We start from the raw sequence: 19947 nt of genomic DNA on the forward strand, positions 1-19947 counted from the left end.
ACTTATGGAGAAATTATAATTATAAAATCACAGAAAATTTTTAAGTAACCTACATTTAAATGGCGTCAGAACATTTGGCAACGTTGTGTAGCGCGCGAGCTTCAGACCATTTAATAAATTCAAACTATTCTTTCCCGCTTCACAGCATTATTTATATTTGTAAAAATGCTTGCCGTAAGATGGACGGTGTGGCTTAATGTACATAGAATAAGCGAAAGGAAATTTAGTATAGACCAGATAGCTCAAATGGTAGAGTAGCCGACATGTCTTCGGAAGGTTCTGGGTTCGAATCCCAGTCCGAGCTATCTAATAATTTTTTCTCGCATATTCTATAAACTCACATTAAGATGATCCTCTCTACATTCCTTTCTCAATCCTTTCCTACCAATATCCTGTTACGTGAATGTGGAACGCTTCACGTAATAATTACCGTAACTCCTATTCTTTCCCGCTTCACAGCATTATTTATTTATATTTGTAAAATTTAACGCGCTTATGTTTTTCATACACGGAAAAAAGTAAACTGTAATAAATAACAGTCGATTTATAATAAGTAATTATCAACTGCTAAAAATTACCATTTCAAACAGTAAAATTGTGATTTTACTATTCACTATATAATATTTACCATTTAAACGTTACAATTTACTCTTTACATGGAAGAAAATACTATTTCAAACAGTAATATTCGCTATGTAAATGTCTAAAATGTTAAAGTATAATAATTAAGAATTCAGACTTTGATATTTATCATTTCGTACCTAAGAAATGATCTTATGATATGTAAAAAGTATAAAATAAAGTTAGTAAATTTCTAATACAAGCAACGTCAATATTTACAAAGTAAAATGGTAAATTTTAAACGCAACGCTAAAAATCAAACTGTAATTATTGACTTACTTGGACTGGTAAAATGTATATTTTAAAAGTATAATTTTTACTGTTTCAAATGTTAAATTCTCCCAGAGTGAGACCCCCTTATCTTTCATCTGAGTTCCCCTTTTCCTCATAATATGGACTATATATTGAGATGGCAATTTTTACTGTTTGAAACTGTAATTTTTTAAGATGAAAGAGTCGTTATTTACTATAGTGAAAGCAACTAATCACTTATTTTGGATATTAAATTATAATTTGTGGCTTTTATACTTTCTACATTAACTTCTGTAATATTTATATTTTTGCCACCCCGATGTCCGCTTTACTGTTTAAAACTATAAAAATTAACCGGAATCCGAGTGAATATTAGTTTACTTTTTCCAGTGTACATACGTATTAATTAATTTATTCTTAACAAATTTTCATATTTCATAATTGAAAAATAATAGCATTCCTGCCATGAGACATTAGAATATTATGGTTTTGTGACTAAACTTTTTTAATTAATTTATTTATTTACACTGACTGCAAAAAGTTAAACATGGTTAAGGTTATATTGTGCAAATAAAAATGTAAACAACCGAAATAAAGCGTTGCCAAATCACGGACAAGTTACTAACAGCTGATTTACAAGAGTTAAATTAATTTTTGTATTTAACTATTTTTTTTTTAATTTTCAAAATTTCAACGATTAATGCCTCATATTCTATTTATTTTTTAATTTTAGGAATTTTTATGGGTTTTTTATTTTAATTTATCGAATATTGACTACTACAGTTGTTGTGACTCAACTGGAGCGAAAGGACTTCCTTAATAAAAGTGAAAATTAATATTTTAAAGGTAAAGGTTAACTTGAAAGTTAACTAGCAAAAAAAAAATAAGAATCGGAGATACAACTAGCAATATAATTTTATTTATCTTCCTATTACAAGATAAATAAAAGTTGAGTAAAGTAATTGAAATGTATATGAATATCTATTCATATAAATGCACAGTACAATAGCTAATCTTAATAACGATCCCACAGTACTTAGAGCTGATTCGTGACTACTGTTGTGAACAGTACAGAGAGAGTGTCTAACGGATGTCAAAGAAGAAGTTATAACTCTCAGATATTTAAGCTCTCTTATAACAACTTAAACTTAAACTAGTATCATATAGCAAGGGAACTAGGGACAAACCATACGTCCTAACTCCTAACTTATAGCATCGTCACACATAACATATCATGCGCGTGTGGTCTTCACCGCTCCCACGTGTGCAATGTCAGGATAGCTTACAGCTTACCGTCAGAATACGCTTAGAATCAACGTATATATATTTACATAGATATAGATAGAGGAGGCTTAGTTATTAGAAGAAAAGACGGTATATAATACTAGATAAATATATTGTGAAAAATAATTGTCTTGTAAGATTGTTTGAGATGAAATTTATAAATATATTTTGAAACTAAAAATATAGTTGGGGAAAACGAAGAAATATAACTCGGGAAACTTTAGAAGATTTAAAAAAAATTTAAGATAACTAATTAATTTTTTTTCTACTTGTTTTTAAATAATTGGATAATTAAAGGTTTCGTTGGTTTAAATATAACATCTTGAAATTTTTAAAGCTACAGTAAAATAAAATATTCAAAAAAAATTTTTTTATAACTGAGTTTACAATTTTGAACAAGCAATATTAAAAATTATTTTTCGAGTGATTTCATATTTTTTTTTCTTAATGAATAACAAAAATAAAATAATTTGAAATGGAAAATTTTATAATTTTTGTTATTTTTTTTTACTGAAAAGTAAATTTTAAGTTGACAAAATTAAAAAAAAAATCTTCTTGAACTACACTAATAAATATTGAAGCAAATGTTTCTTATAAAAAGTACATCGTCGATGTATTGAACTTTGTTTTCATGTTTAGATTCAAAGAATTTTATTTATTGAATAAAATCATCATTCATCATCATTAGTAAAAGCAAACATTTTTTTCAGTACAAATATAAATTTTAAATCATCTTAATTTTTTGTAGTTTATTAATGAATATTTACGTGATATTAAATAAAAATAAATTATTTTCAAGAATTAATTTGTGTTTTATCATAATTAATCTCAATAACCTTATGAAACCCGGCATTTATATTACCGAAAAAAAAAATAAAAAATAATTTTCTATTTCAATCGAGTTAAACGTGTTTAGATGCTCATTACAAGCAATTAAATCAATTTTTGGAAAGTTTATGAGCTGATAAATTTAATAAACCAAAAGAGAAATAAATTTAATAAAAGTGTACGTAATATTAAATATTCGACAACCAATAATTATAACTCAACATCTCAAGGACTCGCCGCCAAATCATCGCATAAAAACACGATAAATTACAAGTATTATTATTTATAAATTTTTTTTCATCATTTGTTTTAATTATACATACACAAAATGTGTACATACGAACGATTAATTTCGCAAAATTTATAATTAAACATGGCCGTCTGCAATGACGAATATATCTCCCTTTCTATTTAGGTATCACCGCCTCATTATTTATTTTGTTTAATTTTTATTATTTTCTTCCGTTACTCTCTTATTACCGTGGTTCGTTAGTTTTTTTGTTTTTGTTTTTTTTTTTTTCTTAGAACTTCTTCATTGATTTTATTCAAAGTTTAATTTTAATAAGCATTCCCACTAGTTAAAAATATTTGTAATATTGAAAATTTTAATAATTAAATAAATACATTGTAACCAATTCAAACTCGAGAGTTGATTTTAGTATTAATTAATTCTAGACCTTATTATCATTTATTTAATTACTATAACCTGCAATCACTATATGACTGTCGAGAGTTACAATTTATGAATAAAAAATCTTTGGTTTAATAGTTTTTCGATATTTTTGACCACAATATACATATTTGATTAATTATTAATAATTTAATGGAAAATGTAACAAAAAAAAATTATAGAACTAACAAACTATTGAAAACTTCTCCAAAAACTTAACATAAAATATTAAATATCACCAAAAAATATATAAAATCTTAAAAAAGTGCAAATTTATATCATATCTTTCGAATAATACTAAATTTAATTTAAAAAAAGAACATTTTTTTTTCATATAATTACACCGGAAAGAAAAGTTTCTTTATTTTCTTAAATATATTGATAAAAACACTGGGCCCATAACCTGTTTCTTTGGTTATTGTATTGTATAATAAATAATTAATAATTATTGATCTATAATTTTATGTTATAAAATATGAAGCTTGACAGACTTTGTAACAAGTGTAATAGAATTATTAATTCGAAAATTTTTTCAATTCAATGATGAAAAGTCGACAAATATTTATTTAGTAAGTACGTTAAAAGATGGCTGGATAAGATCATGTAGTTTTCTAGATTACCGAATACTCTTAACCTATTTCTGTATGTGGATCATAATTATTTAATAACAAGTCTCGTTGTCATCAAGATTTAATAAAAAAGCGTATTGGAAAGACATGCTGTATACATACACATATATATATCAAGTTGGATGGAGTAAATAATCACAGAGCCTTTCACTGTTGTCCGAGGTTGGGCATCGCGCTTAAACGTATGTAATACTAAACTGTGTCACGTGTTTTATCGTCACTCCAAAGCAAAGCATTGCGGCACTTAGCACCGGCTACTCTTCCCTCTAAGGAAGAAATTATTATCCTGTGTGACATCTACGACAAAATAAGTAAAGTCGGTTTAGGTTTAGGAATTCAAAGTGTTAATGCAAGCGAGAGAAATTGCGATACTATCTTTAATGGAAATTTTGTCGCATCAATTTGCAATGCTTTGAGAAACTCTGTCAGACCAAATACCTAATCGATTTTAATCGCTGTTCATGCTTTTTAGATATATGTTACTTTCTTTCCTCTTTCTATTCAATTTGTTATTTTATTTTTTTATACGTTTACTTTATTCGCTCAATGTCAATAAAGCAGTAAATCAATAACTGGCTGAGTCTCAATTTCAAAAAAAGTTTTTATTTTAAAAATCGAGAATTGCTAATTGATAATTTATATTCTAAAGCTAATGGATACGAATTAGGCCAATCAATCAGCCTTTCGAAAGATATCGTGTTTACAGTCATACATCCCTACCGGGAGACTAATGAACTCCAATCACTGGATTTTTGATTGACTTTTTTGCGTTAGTTCGTATCAAAGTCAAAAATGACATCAGGTGTCTATTGCTTCATTCGAGTATTTTTTTTTTTTTTTTTTTTTTTTATTATATGAAGGATAAAGCGAAAAATCGAATTTTTTATTGTTTAAAATTTTTATAAATTTATTAAAAATTTTTTTAGCTTATCATTTCAGCTAAAATCTCATAAAAATTCGGTTAATATTTTTTAGTGACAAATATTTTGAATAACTAAAGTGACTAAAATTAAAAAATTTAACTTTTCTTCTTTTCTTCTCATAAATTTTTTAGCGAAAAAATATGAATATAATTTATTAAAACTTTCAGAACATTTTATACATAAGTTTTAATAAATATTGAAATTTCTTCTAAGTATTTCTTTGGGAAATATGAAAGATATCAGCTGTCAACATCAGGCGCAGTTATTGATATGAATTCTGGATTTCAATTTTCATCTTAAATCATTAAGAGTAAAATATTGATTTATTTTAAAAATATATTTTTCCAAAACATTGAAAATTGTTTTTTCATACATATTATTAGAAACTATAAATAAATTGTTATAAAACACTATATTTATTAGCTTTAATTAAAAATTTATTACGATTTGAAACTAACCAAACATTTTATTTTATTATCTGATTAAAAAAAAAATTAAACGAATTATATAAACCGAATAAAAAGAGAATTAGTAATTAAAATGATTGAATCGTCTGAAAAAAAGTTTGAATTAATGAGCAAGTTAATTAACCGGTTTTATTGTATTGGTTGTTTCAGCATGCGAACAATGTGCGAAAAGCAGCCTCGGAGTACATAGCGCGTCGTCAAGCCCGCAAGCAGATGACACGTTCGATAACTTCATCTCTGGCGGTGCCTATGACCCAGTTGAGTGACGTGGCCTTCCTACCAAACGCCAAGGCCGGTACTTTCTTCGCCCGTGACAACGTCTCTAATTTTATAAGTTGGTGTCGTAATAGTCTCGGTATCATTGATTGTCTACTTTTCGAGAGCGACGACCTCATAATGCGAAAAAACGAGAGACACGTGATACTTTGTTTACTTGAAGTCGCGAGACGCGGCGCCAAGTTCGGAATGCTCGCGCCTATGCTCGTGCAAATGGAACGACAAATTGACCGCGAGATCGCCGCTGAAAACAAAGCCTCCAATGGGACCGGAAACGACGAGAGCGATGACGAGTACGGCGAAATGCAACAAGAAGAGCCATACTTAATTTACGGTCCCCAGCCGCAAATTGTTACCAACGATCTCAAGAGCCTCGATGAAATGGTGAGTCTTTTTTCATATTCATCATGATCATGATTATCATTAATTTTTTTTTCAAAAACTTTTATTAGCTTGACCTGTATGTATCTAATTATTTATATAACGGAATCTTGCAGCGTTATTTTTATCGACTTTAATATGTTTGATTAAGTTGAAAATTTTCATACGTATTGAAGATCGATGACAATACAATATTTTAATAACTTTATCCTAATGTTCCGACCAGTATAATCAAAATAAAAAAAATGATTAATTTTAAACATACTCTCTAAACATGAATTAGTGAAAATTCATGTTTAGAGAGTAAGTCATCCGCATAATAATAGTAAAATTTTACACCTTTAACGCTTCTGAATTTTAATTAGGATAAATAATTCAAAAATTAATTACAATCTTTAAATTTTTAAGTATAGGTATTTTGATATTAATTTTTATAAATATTTTATCGGTAAATATTTATAAAAGTAAAATTATTACAAAAATACTCCAGCCTTTTTTTTTTATAAAAGAGTTCTTTTTGTAAATTATTAAATTTTTATTTTAATTCAAAATTATTTCTTACTTTTTATTTTGGTTCGATATTAAAGCGTGTTTCTAATTTTTTAAACTATAATTTATTTTTAATGTGTTAAATCAAAAAATTTTTTACTGGAATATTTTGTAATTACTTGTACCTGGAATTAAATTAATGAGCTAATTTTATTGTTTAAAATGGCAAGTCATTTATAATTTATAATAAAATTTTAAGTATAAAAATTAACGAGCATGACTCTCGATGAGTTATCGGGACTGGCACATCTTCGTTTGCAGGCACAACGATAATTGGCGGGATAAATATATATTTTTTCTAGCTGCCTTGACACGTTTATCGCGAATCGAAGGTAGACGGTATCTATCGCCGCGAATTCGACGGGGTGAATAATCTTCGTATAGACTCGCCGGCTACTGCTTTACTCGAGCTTTACTAACGAAAGATAATAATATATAATACGAGTAAAGTATATTAAATAAGAATATCTTTGGAATTCAATACTCGGTCGACTGCTTGTCAATTTGCTAAAGCAATTTAAAATTGGACGTAGATATCGCGTCTCTTATAATACTCAAACGACATGTTTCTGATGATTACGTACTTGTAAAAGGAATATTGAAACTAAAATAGCATATGTATGATTACAAATTTTTAAGATTATTTTTTTTTATCGTTCTTTAAATAGTTAATTTTTGAATTGACAACAGAAAATTAAATTTTAACATTACAATACAGTTAAAAATTTTGCGTCAAAAAATGTTGTGTCAAATATTTAACACTTTTTTGTGTTTTAATTCTCCTAAATCAACATCAATCTTAAATTTTGATTAAAGTTAATTTTTTTCTGCATAATAAATTTTCAAACCACCACCATTATTATTTTTCAAATAATTTAAATTGTAAAAAAAATAATTATTCGTCTTATCAAAAAGTACGAGATTTTTTCATTCACTAATAACAATAACCATAACTACGAATGTGTATAATGAATAGAACAAAAGTTTTCATTTGAATAGAAGATTAAAAATCTGGGAAAATTTTCAATTAACGATGTGAATTGTTGTTTTACTTAATCACAATATTTGCAAGGCAAAGTTGTTAATTTGAATGTATTACCTTTTTTTAATAAAATTAAATTAAAATAACCGGATTAATATCGTGAACATTATCTTATTATTTCACAAGTACAAGGTAATATTAAAGATAGCAAACTCTATTGTGCCTTATTATTCGCGCCCAATACAAGTTGATAGTGTTCTGTGTATGAGCGGCGATTAATCGTCGGATTAAGTCGCACGCGTACGTACGGAAAAAAAATAATGAGAAAGAAAGAACCGAATGAAAAAAGTTACTCAGCCTCCGAGGCAGTTTCAAACACCTTTTACGTGGTGTATAATTCCAACGAATATTCTTTCTCAATTTCGCTTGATAGTTCGAATAAGTAACAAGCTGTAAGATAAAAAGGACGAAAGGAAACACATTTAACTCACAGCGTGTTACTATATACTATATATATCTGTATAATATATATATTCAGACACTTATATATCGAAGTGTTCATTGACACCTTAAGAATTCCCCGGAACGAGTTATCGAGAGTAATGACTCGACTTCACACTGAGAAATTGGATCAGAGGCATTTCAATAAATCGATTTATGGCCCCGCTATTTTATTTTATTATATTTATTTTTTACTTCAGAATTATATTCAATCCTGTTGATTAAATGATCTTTATATGCTCGGTTATTTATTATCGTATTTTTTATCCGTCCTTAAGTAAATTGTTAATGAAAATTACTGTTTTATTAATTCGAAGCTTTTAAAAGTCAACATTTGCGTATTGACAGTACAATGAACATATATTGCGCTCTTGAAAACAACTATATACTTTAAAAATAATAAATGATAGTAAAAAATTTTTTATTAAAATTTTATTATTAAATAATAATATTAATTTAAATTAAAATGACTTTTAGTGTACAAAATTTACAACCTATTCTTTTAAATTAATTTTACAGACTTTGAGTTTTATTTGTTGTTGAGATTTAAAATTTAAAATACCAGAGTTAAATTGAAGATAATTCAGCATTATTTAAATGGGAATGTGCAATCACGAAGATTAATAATAAAAGCTCAAATTTTATTACACATAAATTAAAAAAAAAAATGTTTCGTCTCTCTAATTTCACAATAACTGTGACTTAACTCAACCACAAGTTATATTTATTTTTAGAGTGAGTTAATAAATCCCCGAGTTAATATTTCATTTGAAATAAATGTTATATATATGCGCATACATAAAAACATAAAAGTTGCGGGTCAAGCCGCAGAATTCTCATATGATAAGTCTAAAATAACTAAAAGAACAAAGTTCATGTTGAGAGTAATTGTTTATGCGAGGATTTTGATTATTCTCATCAGGAAAAAAGATAAAATGGAGTTTTTATTGTTGAAGAAGAGTAATAAATAAATATAAGTATAAGTATGTGCGGTTATGCAGGAATATTAGAGAGTACAGGTGCAAACTAGGATGAATTCTCGCGTTGCACCTGGTTGAAGGTAAAATAATGCCGTAGGAGGTAAATCCCATCCTTTATGTATTTATATATAGTAATAGAATGGAGGATGGAGGAGAGGATATAGGTACATATATTCATACAGAAGAAGTTAACATATCCGGTTAACCAGGCATCTCACGACGATTCTACAGTTCCCGGATTGTAGTTGCCTCATTCGGTGTGAATGCTGGAATAATGAACGACTAAATTTGCATAGACAAAGGATCGCTTGAGGATCAATGAATAAAATATTTAACCGAGCAAATCACGACGGTTTTATCTATCAGGAACAAGAGAACCAGCCAGTCTCCTTTCTAGGGCCACCCTGTGGTGACCACGTGTATATAACATTTGCACGATTTACACCATCGATATGCTCGATACGACCCAGAGCCTATTCACGCCCCAGTCTTGTCTGGACATCGCTCGAACTATAAAAAATAATGAGTGTGAACAAAATCACTAAAAAGTAACACTTTTTATCGATCCTAGACTTTTTTCGATGTAATTTAATTTTTTTAATTAGTACATTTAATTGATTAGTTTTAGTTTAATTGGTAAAAAATGGCAGAAATTTACAATACTTTTATTTTCTATCATAAAAAAATTTTATCTTTGGTTTTTATCCATTTTTTTATATCAAAACAAAAAAATCTATTTTTGCTATTATTTATTTTAAACTATTCAAGACTATTCAAATCTTTACAAAAGTAAAAATCCACTCTTATAATTTAGATGAAAAATATGAAAATATATCATGTAAGCAAACTATTCGTAACGTGATTGGTCAAATATATCATATGCATGAAAATATAGATAATTCCATACTAACATTCACACGCGCGCTTGCGCGCGCAACGTATACTAGTTTTTTAAAATTTAGGTAATCATAAAAATTTTTATTAATTTTATTGTAAATTTATTAAACAGAATAAAAAAAAAAAAAAAACAAATTGTATACCTTCATATCTAAATTTCTTAGCAATTTTTAATTTTTAATTAAAAAGGATCCCCAAAAAAATTATTCAAACGTTGACTTTTGAATAATTTCTCTTTTTTAACTGCTTCAAAAATTTGCAGGTTTCTTATTAGTACAAGTAATCATCCGTCTAATGACAAAAAATTTTTTATATATTTATAAAAATAATTCAAAGAAATTCACACCTTTTAAAGTAAGATTAATGATAAGGAATTCAAAGCAGGAATTTAGAATTAATTAACTTTATTATTCTTATACAAAAATGGTTGAAAAATTTTAACTATAAGAAAATCATGGAATAATTTCTCTTTGTTATACTTATTTTATCTAAAATAATTGTAGTTATCTAAACTAAGCCAAATGTTTTTTCTGATAGTATATTATTTTGGTACTTGACCATTTTCGATACAAAAGTGAAAACAATAATTGAAAATAACTCTGCACAATGGAAAAAAAAAGACATATTTGTCCATTTATATTTATAAATTTTGACTAAGTATAAACACAATAAACACGCCGTTACATTGTGTTGAACCATGTTTAGACATAAGACAAATAAAAACAAATAAGAATTACCATTTTCTCAACTTATGGAGCATGCTTCTGAGAATACCAGTTGCATTCCTCGGGAGGACGTGACAACTCTTGAAGCGATACTGCGCTCTTTACCTTGAACAAGCGAGAAAATCTCTATTATAAGAATCGTCTAAGTGTCAGAACGACGCTATTAGTTACAATAAATTGTTAATTGAATAATTGAGCGCATAGTTTAATAGACATAGCTGCTGTGACGCAAATATACAAGATACCAACGCATTGCATTTTAGATCTAGTTCGTGATTATTACTTCAATTGGAATAATTAATGCGATGAATATGCAGAATTTTTTACTTCCACTATAACTAGTTACGGAAAATTTAATTCTAATAATTTAAAAAAAAATGTTGAAGGTATGAATATCAATCCGATCAAATTTTTTCGAGGTCACGTAATCGATTTAGTGGGCTTAGTAGGTAAAAAATGAGTATAGCCTGTTTATCTAATCTGGGGCTTGTGTACTCGAGATCGATTGTGTAGAATGCGGAAAATATTACCGTGAATCATTTGGTATCTATATAGCAAAACATGTCGGCAATAAATCATACCTAATCTTTTTTTAGTTCATTTAACAACTCATATCGCAGTGACTTTACTGAAAAATTCCAGTTATTACTCATCTGTTAATAATTCTCGAAAACTATATATATAATTTCTTACATTTTTTACTATTTAAGAATATTGACGTAATGTTAACCAAATATGATTTAAAGTTTTTTTTTTTCATGGTAATATTTAATGGTTCTATGTTTAAAATATTTTACAATGTTAATTATTTGAAAAAAATTGTAATGCCTGACAGATTTTTTAAATAATTAAAATCATTTTAATATTTTGTGGTTCTTTAATTTTTAGAACATAGAAAAATTTTTTTTTAATTTTTTAGCTCAATAGCATAAATAAAATATTAAATAAAAAAAAATATTATTATCGAGAGTACTTTTTTTATTAATTACGAAGACGTTAAAAATAGTCGAAAAATTTACTCACGTTAAATATTTTACTTGAAAAAAATTTTTTTTTCAATTTTCTTTAATTTAATGACAAGATTTTAAACTGTATAAGGTGTCAGAAATTTTCATCTACATATGAAGTTAAACTATTAACATTTAGTGTCACTAAATGGCTTTTGACGTAAACATCTCCCTTTTTGTAGAGACTGTTCATTAGTGATTTAAGAAATAGAAGAAAAAATTAAACTTCGTCAAAGGCAATAGATTAGTAAGATTGGCTTTAAGTAGCTAAAAGATTGTGCAAAACTTTTCGCTGGAATTTAAAGAGTTGGGTATTGAAATATTTAAACTCTAATAGAAGTGGATTCTACTATATTATAGTGATTGCAAGTTGCTGTGGTTTATGTTCAGTCAACTTAACGGTAAAAAAAATAAATCTTCAATCAAAGTCTAAAAAATTCTTCATTTTAACTCAGAAGATATCATTAGAAAAATTCTATTTTTTTTTAAATGTCAAATTGAAATTTGGAAATTATTTTATAAATTACAAATTTTTATGGAATAAAAAAATCATTAAAATATTTAATTGATTTCAATTTAAATGATCGATAAAATATTGGAAAAAACAAATAATAATCTCCCCAGCGAACAGTGAAGCAAAATCAATTTGGCCAGACATCCGTGGTGTGAGTCACGTACAATAAACTCAGCTATATAGAATTATATATAGCTATCCAAAATGGAAATCACCATGGCAATACACTTCAAGTTGGCAACGATATTTAGCCGCTCTTATTTGACGGACATCCCACATAAGAGACGTAGTAGAAGAATATTTATGTTCTGAGCAAACATTGAGCGAGTCTTTGGTCTTCGATTTGTCTCATCGGATAGTAATATGCGGATCACGGAGCTTCTAGCAAGGAGAAAAAAAAAAGGACCGAGATAAGAGAAAGTAATGCAAGGATCCTGAAATACAAGGTTGTAACTTTAAGGGCAAGTAAAGCGCCAACTCGAAAGCTTCTCAGAGTATTGATCGCCAGCAGCTTTTGTGTCAAGTTCACGCACCTCAAGAAATCTTTATCGTTCTTTTTTATCACTACCATCGATACATAAGACAGTAGTTTATTAATAAGAAAAAAATTAAGAAAAAGTTTGTTACAAATATGAAAATACGATTGAAATAATTATGATCAAGTATGAAAAAAAAAAAACTTCAACAATAATTTGAAATAAAAGCATAAAAATTATTAGTTTGTAAGACGAAGATGTTAAAAATTCATGGAAAATAAGGGAAGATTAAAAATGTAGTGGGTAAAGTGGATAGTTTGCTATTCTTAAAATCCCTCGAGAGTAAACTTCACTTCAATTCAGGGAGCTTAATCATGAGAGTTTTATAAGAACATTTCGGAGTTAAAATTCGTGGGATAAGAAATTAAATTAAAAGATTCTAAATATAATTATTTTGTCTTTAGAAAATATCTGTTATTACTCTTACTTAAGAAAAAATTTGCATTAAATAATTCAGCGAAATTTAATTAAGATACCCGCGGGTAATTAGGTAGAGTTGAGTGATCATTGTAATGAAAAGAAAACTCTTCATAATTTTTTATTCATAATTATATAATGATATTGTTTATAAAATATAATAAAAAAATAAAATTAAACATTCAAAGTGTGGTTGGGTAATAAGACCTTTTCTAAAAAAGAAAAAATAACTTGGTTTAAGGATAAAACTCTTTAACCAGAAAAATTATTTTGGAAAGTTTCATAGTTTTAAATTAAACAGTTATTTAATTGAGAAATTTTTCTGGGTTTATCTCTTAAAAATAATTTTTTTGATTCAAGAGTTTTTTTTCAGTCAAGTTAATTTTTTATAGTGAAGATTTAGAATACTTATTAAAACAATTTAACTATGTTAAATAAATTTTAATATTTGAAATCAATAATAATGTTAATTTCAAAATAATACCGCAATTATTGTCCTTCAAACATTAGAAGTTTTTAAACTACTTAATTATATTAAAGTGGGCCTTTAATTAATTGACTATAATAAGTAAAAATTACCATTATTTGTTTATATTTTGGAGAACAAGTATTCGAATAATGATTGATACGAAAATTGGTTGATTAAATTGGATATTTTGAATTTTATCATCAATATCCCTTAGACATCATCATTGGGTCGTACCTTGTACTTTAAACGTGTGTTCAATGTAAATTTTTTGTATACACAGAAAAAAAAATGTTCTTGAATCAAGTATTTTTATTTATATACGGATTTCTAGTGTACAGGCGTAATAACGCCCTTTTACACCCTAAGCCTTATCATTCTGCTTAGTTAACTCTGCCTTATCATTGCGGCTGTGGACCGACTTGTGCCTTCTGTACCGCATTTGCCCTGATCCTCACCACTCGGCTATTGGAACAGTAACATGGGAAAACCACAGAGAAAACCCATGTTAGTACAGTCGGAGCTGGGTTAACTCTACAGTGATTGATAAAAAACTCTTCTTTATCGACCACTGGAGCATTAGGCCCCTCTCCTAGTGTGCAGAGATCCCTCGCGCTAGACAACGCTGACTAGAGTGGTCACCCATTCAAGTTGTTGCTTAAAATGTGTGATCGCCCAAGTCAGACGTGTGCCGCCCGGATATCTCTGCCACTTCCAGAGGCTGGCAACGTAACGTAACGCACATATTTTTAATTATAATCACTGGAAAATATTGGTGCGTACTGGGATCGAACCCGGGTCCCACTCTTTCGAAAAGCGAGCACCGAGCCGACCAGGCCATTGCCAACCTTTTCTTGAATCAAGTATATATTTTTCAAGAACTTAATATTCTTGGTTTGAGTAAAAAAATTCTTGATTTAAGAAGATTTTTCTTGATTTAAGGAAATTTTACTTAATTCAAGAATTTTTCTCTTGAATCAAGTTAATTTTTTTTCTGTGTATTTATATCAAAAGAGAAGATGCAAATCCTCATATACTTTAAATGAAATTTACTTGTATATTCACAAAAAGAAAGACGTATTTAAAGGGATAAAGTGGTTGATAATAACAAAAAACAACAAACAACTTTCTTCTCAAAGCGGTTCGACGTTTTATTAAATGATTCGATCAGACGAACAGACATAATATAATGTAAAGAGTATATCCTCTCTTTGAAAGCCGCTTCCATACGTCCTTGCTCGACGCGAGAAAGGCCGACACTAAAATGAGTGGGAGTCACGATTACGTTACCTCGCACTGACCTATCGATACTGTATGCTGTATGCCGTATACAATCAAAATATATTCTACATTGAGTATTATATATTATATATATCTATCTATTCTGTAAGTTGCCTCCCAATACAATTCATAACGTTAAAAGTTATGAGTCACGTCAAAAGTCTATTTAACACCTCGCACCCACCTACACCTATATCATCATAAATGTGCCGGCTTGGCTTAACGATATTTAGATTTTTTGGTATTTTATGTTCTATGGTAATTGTTGTTTACGTGTATTTTAATTCACAGCGTGAAATATTCAAAATTCTTTTACTTTTTTTATTTTATCGCTGATACCTACATTATAAAATTACTTTTTTGAAAATGAAATAAATTTATTTAACACTAATAATGGATAATGATAATAAGAAATAAGAAAGTTTAAAATTTATTTATCTAAACAAAATATATTTTCGACTTTGACATCCGGTGGTCCTTTCATTTGTTATCGTACGATAATATTTACTCGACTCTATTTAAAGACGGTTATATTTACATAGATGTACACTTCCTTTGATAACAATAGCTGAGAACTTTGACATATTTTGAATAAATAACTGTTTAATAAAGAGAAATTTCGATAAATAAATACTTAGCATAATACGAATTTATTTGATTCTTATAACGTTTCTTTTCAGTAATTACAATAAGTCTAGCCTCTCAATAAAATAAAGCATCTGAGTATCATTGAGAGATTTTTTTCTATAAATATTTTCATGCATTAGCATGAATTATTGTTATTAGTTATTACAAAGTTTTAAATGTCAATTACTCAATAAAATAAACAAGCAATAAAAAAATATGAGATGGTTAATAGCATTGTAGTATTTTTTATGCAAAATTGTCGTGTATTACGTAATGGAAATAAAGTATCAGTTGCTTAATCTGATAATAACTATAATCAATTTTTTAATAAATATTTATTAATCGGCCAATTGTTTTAATTATTTAATTTATAAAATTAATATTTTTATTACAAAAATTATGTTTTAAATTATATGTTTAATTTAGCTTGAAGCAATTGTGCAATAATTTTTATAACCAAATGTAATAATAATAATTAAGCGTAATAATTCTTAAGACTATTGTTATTTTTTTTTTTTTTTTATAAAATAACATTTACAAAAATCAATTAATGAAAAAAATCCAAAAATTTAAAAGTTTAACATATATTATGTTACTAACATCAAGATAATTATTCTAATAAATTTAAAAAAGGCAATAATACTTTAACAACATTTAAATTTGAAGAAATATCAAATAAAAATATTAATATCGTTAATAAAATTACCTTGCGTTTTTTTTTTTTTTTTAAGTTCACGAGATTTTTCATGATGACTCGACGATTTTTTTTATCTATTCATAGTTCAAATAGAATAAACTTTAGTTCGAACAATTATTGGAAAAATAAAAATTTCAATTTTCCTGAAAAACGTGTCTATAATAAAGGAATCTATTAAAAGCCTGGGAACAATGTAAAATTGATGGAAAATGAATAAAAGATGAAAAGCGGCCGAAATCCTTTTGATCGACAGGTAATAGGCTTAAAAAATGTTCCCTAGCAATTACTAAACGTTAAACTGTCAATAAATACTCGCTTATCGCGATAAATGCACCGAGAGATTAATCCAGAGCGTTTTAAAATCACCATAACAATTTCCAAGGTGTCTCGTTGACTAACGGGGAATTGATACATACGTTTTTCTGGGAAAAAATCTATAATATGTGGATTGAGTGTTGAATGAGAGCGTCGGGTGCATATAAGTGACCGTAAAAGGTGACTACGCACGGGCTTGGCTCTTTACCGCACGAGCCATTATGTACCTACAATTAACTCAAGCGAACGCCGATTCGAAGGAAGGTTACTGAGCCATGCAAGGTCCGCCTAAGGTATCCAGCTATCGGCTTTACTTGTCTTAACCAATAGCTATCTATCTGTATCGCGTTACATCTAAGCCATGATACTAAAAAGTCGCATTTGCCTATTTTTTACAGAGACAATACCTTCAGTCATTATATTCTTATATTTTTCCATAATCATTTACAAGTATTGTGAAAATTAGAATTTTAATTATTGTTAACAATAATATCAGAATTTGATAGCCTTAAATTAAAGTTCTTATACAAATTAAAGCCAAATTTTCGTTAAAAAATTCCAAAGAAAGAAAAAATTTTATCTAAAGTTAAAAAATTATAAATTTATTCAATTAATTTTTATATAATCATTAATAAATTTTATTAAAAAAAAAAAAAACTAGAAAAAATTTGACAATTCGACCGATAAAAAATTATTTATGCTATTAAAAATTGTCTATAAGCCTAAATTAGCAAAATTAATTTAAAGTTACACAGTAAAAAATTTTGCGTCATTGCGTCAAAAAATTTTGTGTTAAAAATTTTTATGTTAAATATTTAACACTTTTTTTTTGTTGATTTAACAGAATAAATTTTAAATTTACACATAAAAGTGTTCAATATTTAACACTAAGTTTTTTAACGCAATGACGCAAATTTTTTTACTGTGTAAAGTTAACTTATCAGAATTTAACTTTCAAAAATTAAAATGTCGAAGTTAAGAAAATTTTTCATCAAAAATTTAAAAAGAATTTTAGAAATCAAATAAATAAAAGAAAAATTTTTTTTTCAATTCTAACTTTTAATAATTTATACATCAATATCTACCTAAGTTATGTAAGTTTGATGTTTTTACTCAATTTATTCAATTTTGCCAACAATAACATAATAATAAATAACTAAAAAACAAATTTTATAATTCTTAAAAAAATCAATAATTAACTGCTCTTTTTAAAGAGTTATTTTTCCATTAAATTAATATCAATATTACATCTTCCTATACTTCTTTATCGTCCACAAAACAGGCAAACGCTAGTATATATATATATATATATATATATATATATATATATATATATATATATATATATATATATATATATATCACATGTATTAAATATATATATATATATATATATTTAATACATGTGAGCAAAGGTAACAGCAAAAAGCATTATATAGACGAACAGCTGAGAACTATAGACTCTTCGAGCTTGCGGATGGTATTGATTGTAGAGACGCCGGCGCCGGGACGTCGTACCAACGAATGCATGCGACTATATACATATATATAATATACCTTGTAATATATGTGTGTGCATGTACACTTGGCTTTGGCACCACACCCGATATTTAGCAAAAGCTCTCTTGGCAACATATATGTATATAAGGTACATGGTTTGCAGAGTGTAGTAGTACAGCTCGGTAATGTGTGATGCCGCGCGGAAATGCTGCGAATCTGCGTGGATTCCCAGGACGCAGTAGACACGCCTGCGACATTCCGATTATTTACCGTGAGTTAAGAGCGACTGAGAAGGAATATATCGTGATGCGATGTAATGACGTCGAGTCGGATTGAGTACACTACGATGATCACATTGTTATCATGCACGACGTTTCACGGTCAGGAAAATCCGTAGTGTATCGATTTAAACGGTGAAATCGTGGGTGTGCCTCTCTCTTTCCCAACAAGCCTCTCTCTATACATACGTGTAAATATATAAGCTATAGTAGGTATAAATAAATAAGTGTGAGGGTATTATGTATGTAGTATGTGTTCATGGGAAATAGTTAAAAGACTTTAGCGAGTATGGGACTTTACTGAGGAAAACGGCTTTTAAATTTATCACATCACATTTACTTTCTAACTTTTGTAAGCATAAACGCAACGTTTTAATATTTTTAAATTTATAATTGCTGGAAAATAAGGGCTGAATTTATAAGGAAGTTTATTATTACTATTACTATTACAGATTATGATGGTAAAATTTATTTTAAATTGCTTTTTTTGATATCAGTTGTGGTACTGAAATTACCCGGATAAATATAAGGGTATATACGAACGGATGGAAAAAAAAAGCGAGTCATTATATTACACACGTTAGATATTTATGGAGATAAGATACATGTTGGATCTCTCCATTATAAATTTATGAAAAAAGTTTTTACGTAATATACGCGAAAGTTTAAAAAACATCTGCAAAATTTTCGTCAATAAATTATAAAAAATTTTTTCAAAATGGAAATTTTTTATTAATACTAAAATAAAAAAAAAATATCTGTCAATATTTTTTTTTACTGATAAAATTAAAATTTTATTAGATTAATTAAAATAAAATAAAACTTGAAATTAAGTAATTTGTTAATGAACAATTACGTGAACGCACCGTGTTATATTTAATACGTTAAGTAAATTAGCATAATAATAAAAAAAGGTGGCGATTAATATTTAATAAAAAAATAGTGCATAAATTAAACCAGAAATATTTAATTAAAAGTAACATTTCCTCGTCAACTAGACATCATTACATCAGATATAGTTTCAATTAAAATTCATTGGTCAATTAACAGGCAAATTGAAATAATACGTACTATTAATCTATCGCATGTATTGATAATGAAATATTATCCCTAGAATTAAATTTAATTATTGGTATTAGACTATTTACGATTTTTATTGAAATAGTATGGTCTCCTACTCAATCAGGACAGTCCACTAAGATTGAAAGAGTTCAAAGAAGGTTTTTAAAATTTTTAATTTGGAAAAAAACTGGACTTTATCCGGCTCGGGGAATTGCAGATCTCACGCTATGCAAAGAATGCGAATATCTTACTCTCGATGAAAGACGCATCTGTGCGGAATTC

General features: G+C 27.6%; 1 protein-coding gene across 1 annotated transcript in view; it reads left to right on the plus strand.

Moving 5' to 3' along the window:
• The window catches only part of LOC123261797 (GAS2-like protein pickled eggs), a 78968-nt gene that overhangs the window by 33106 nt on the left and 25915 nt on the right, over positions 1 to 19947 (plus strand). The window contains exon 3 of the mRNA XM_044723609.1: positions 5825 to 6334. Coding sequence (XP_044579544.1) covers positions 5825 to 6334 — 510 coding nt within the window. The remainder of the gene's footprint in view (positions 1 to 5824; positions 6335 to 19947) is intronic.

Source organism: Cotesia glomerata, linkage group LG3 (genome assembly GCF_020080835.1).
Source record: "Cotesia glomerata isolate CgM1 linkage group LG3, MPM_Cglom_v2.3, whole genome shotgun sequence".
Taxonomy (NCBI): domain Eukaryota; kingdom Metazoa; phylum Arthropoda; class Insecta; order Hymenoptera; family Braconidae; genus Cotesia; species Cotesia glomerata.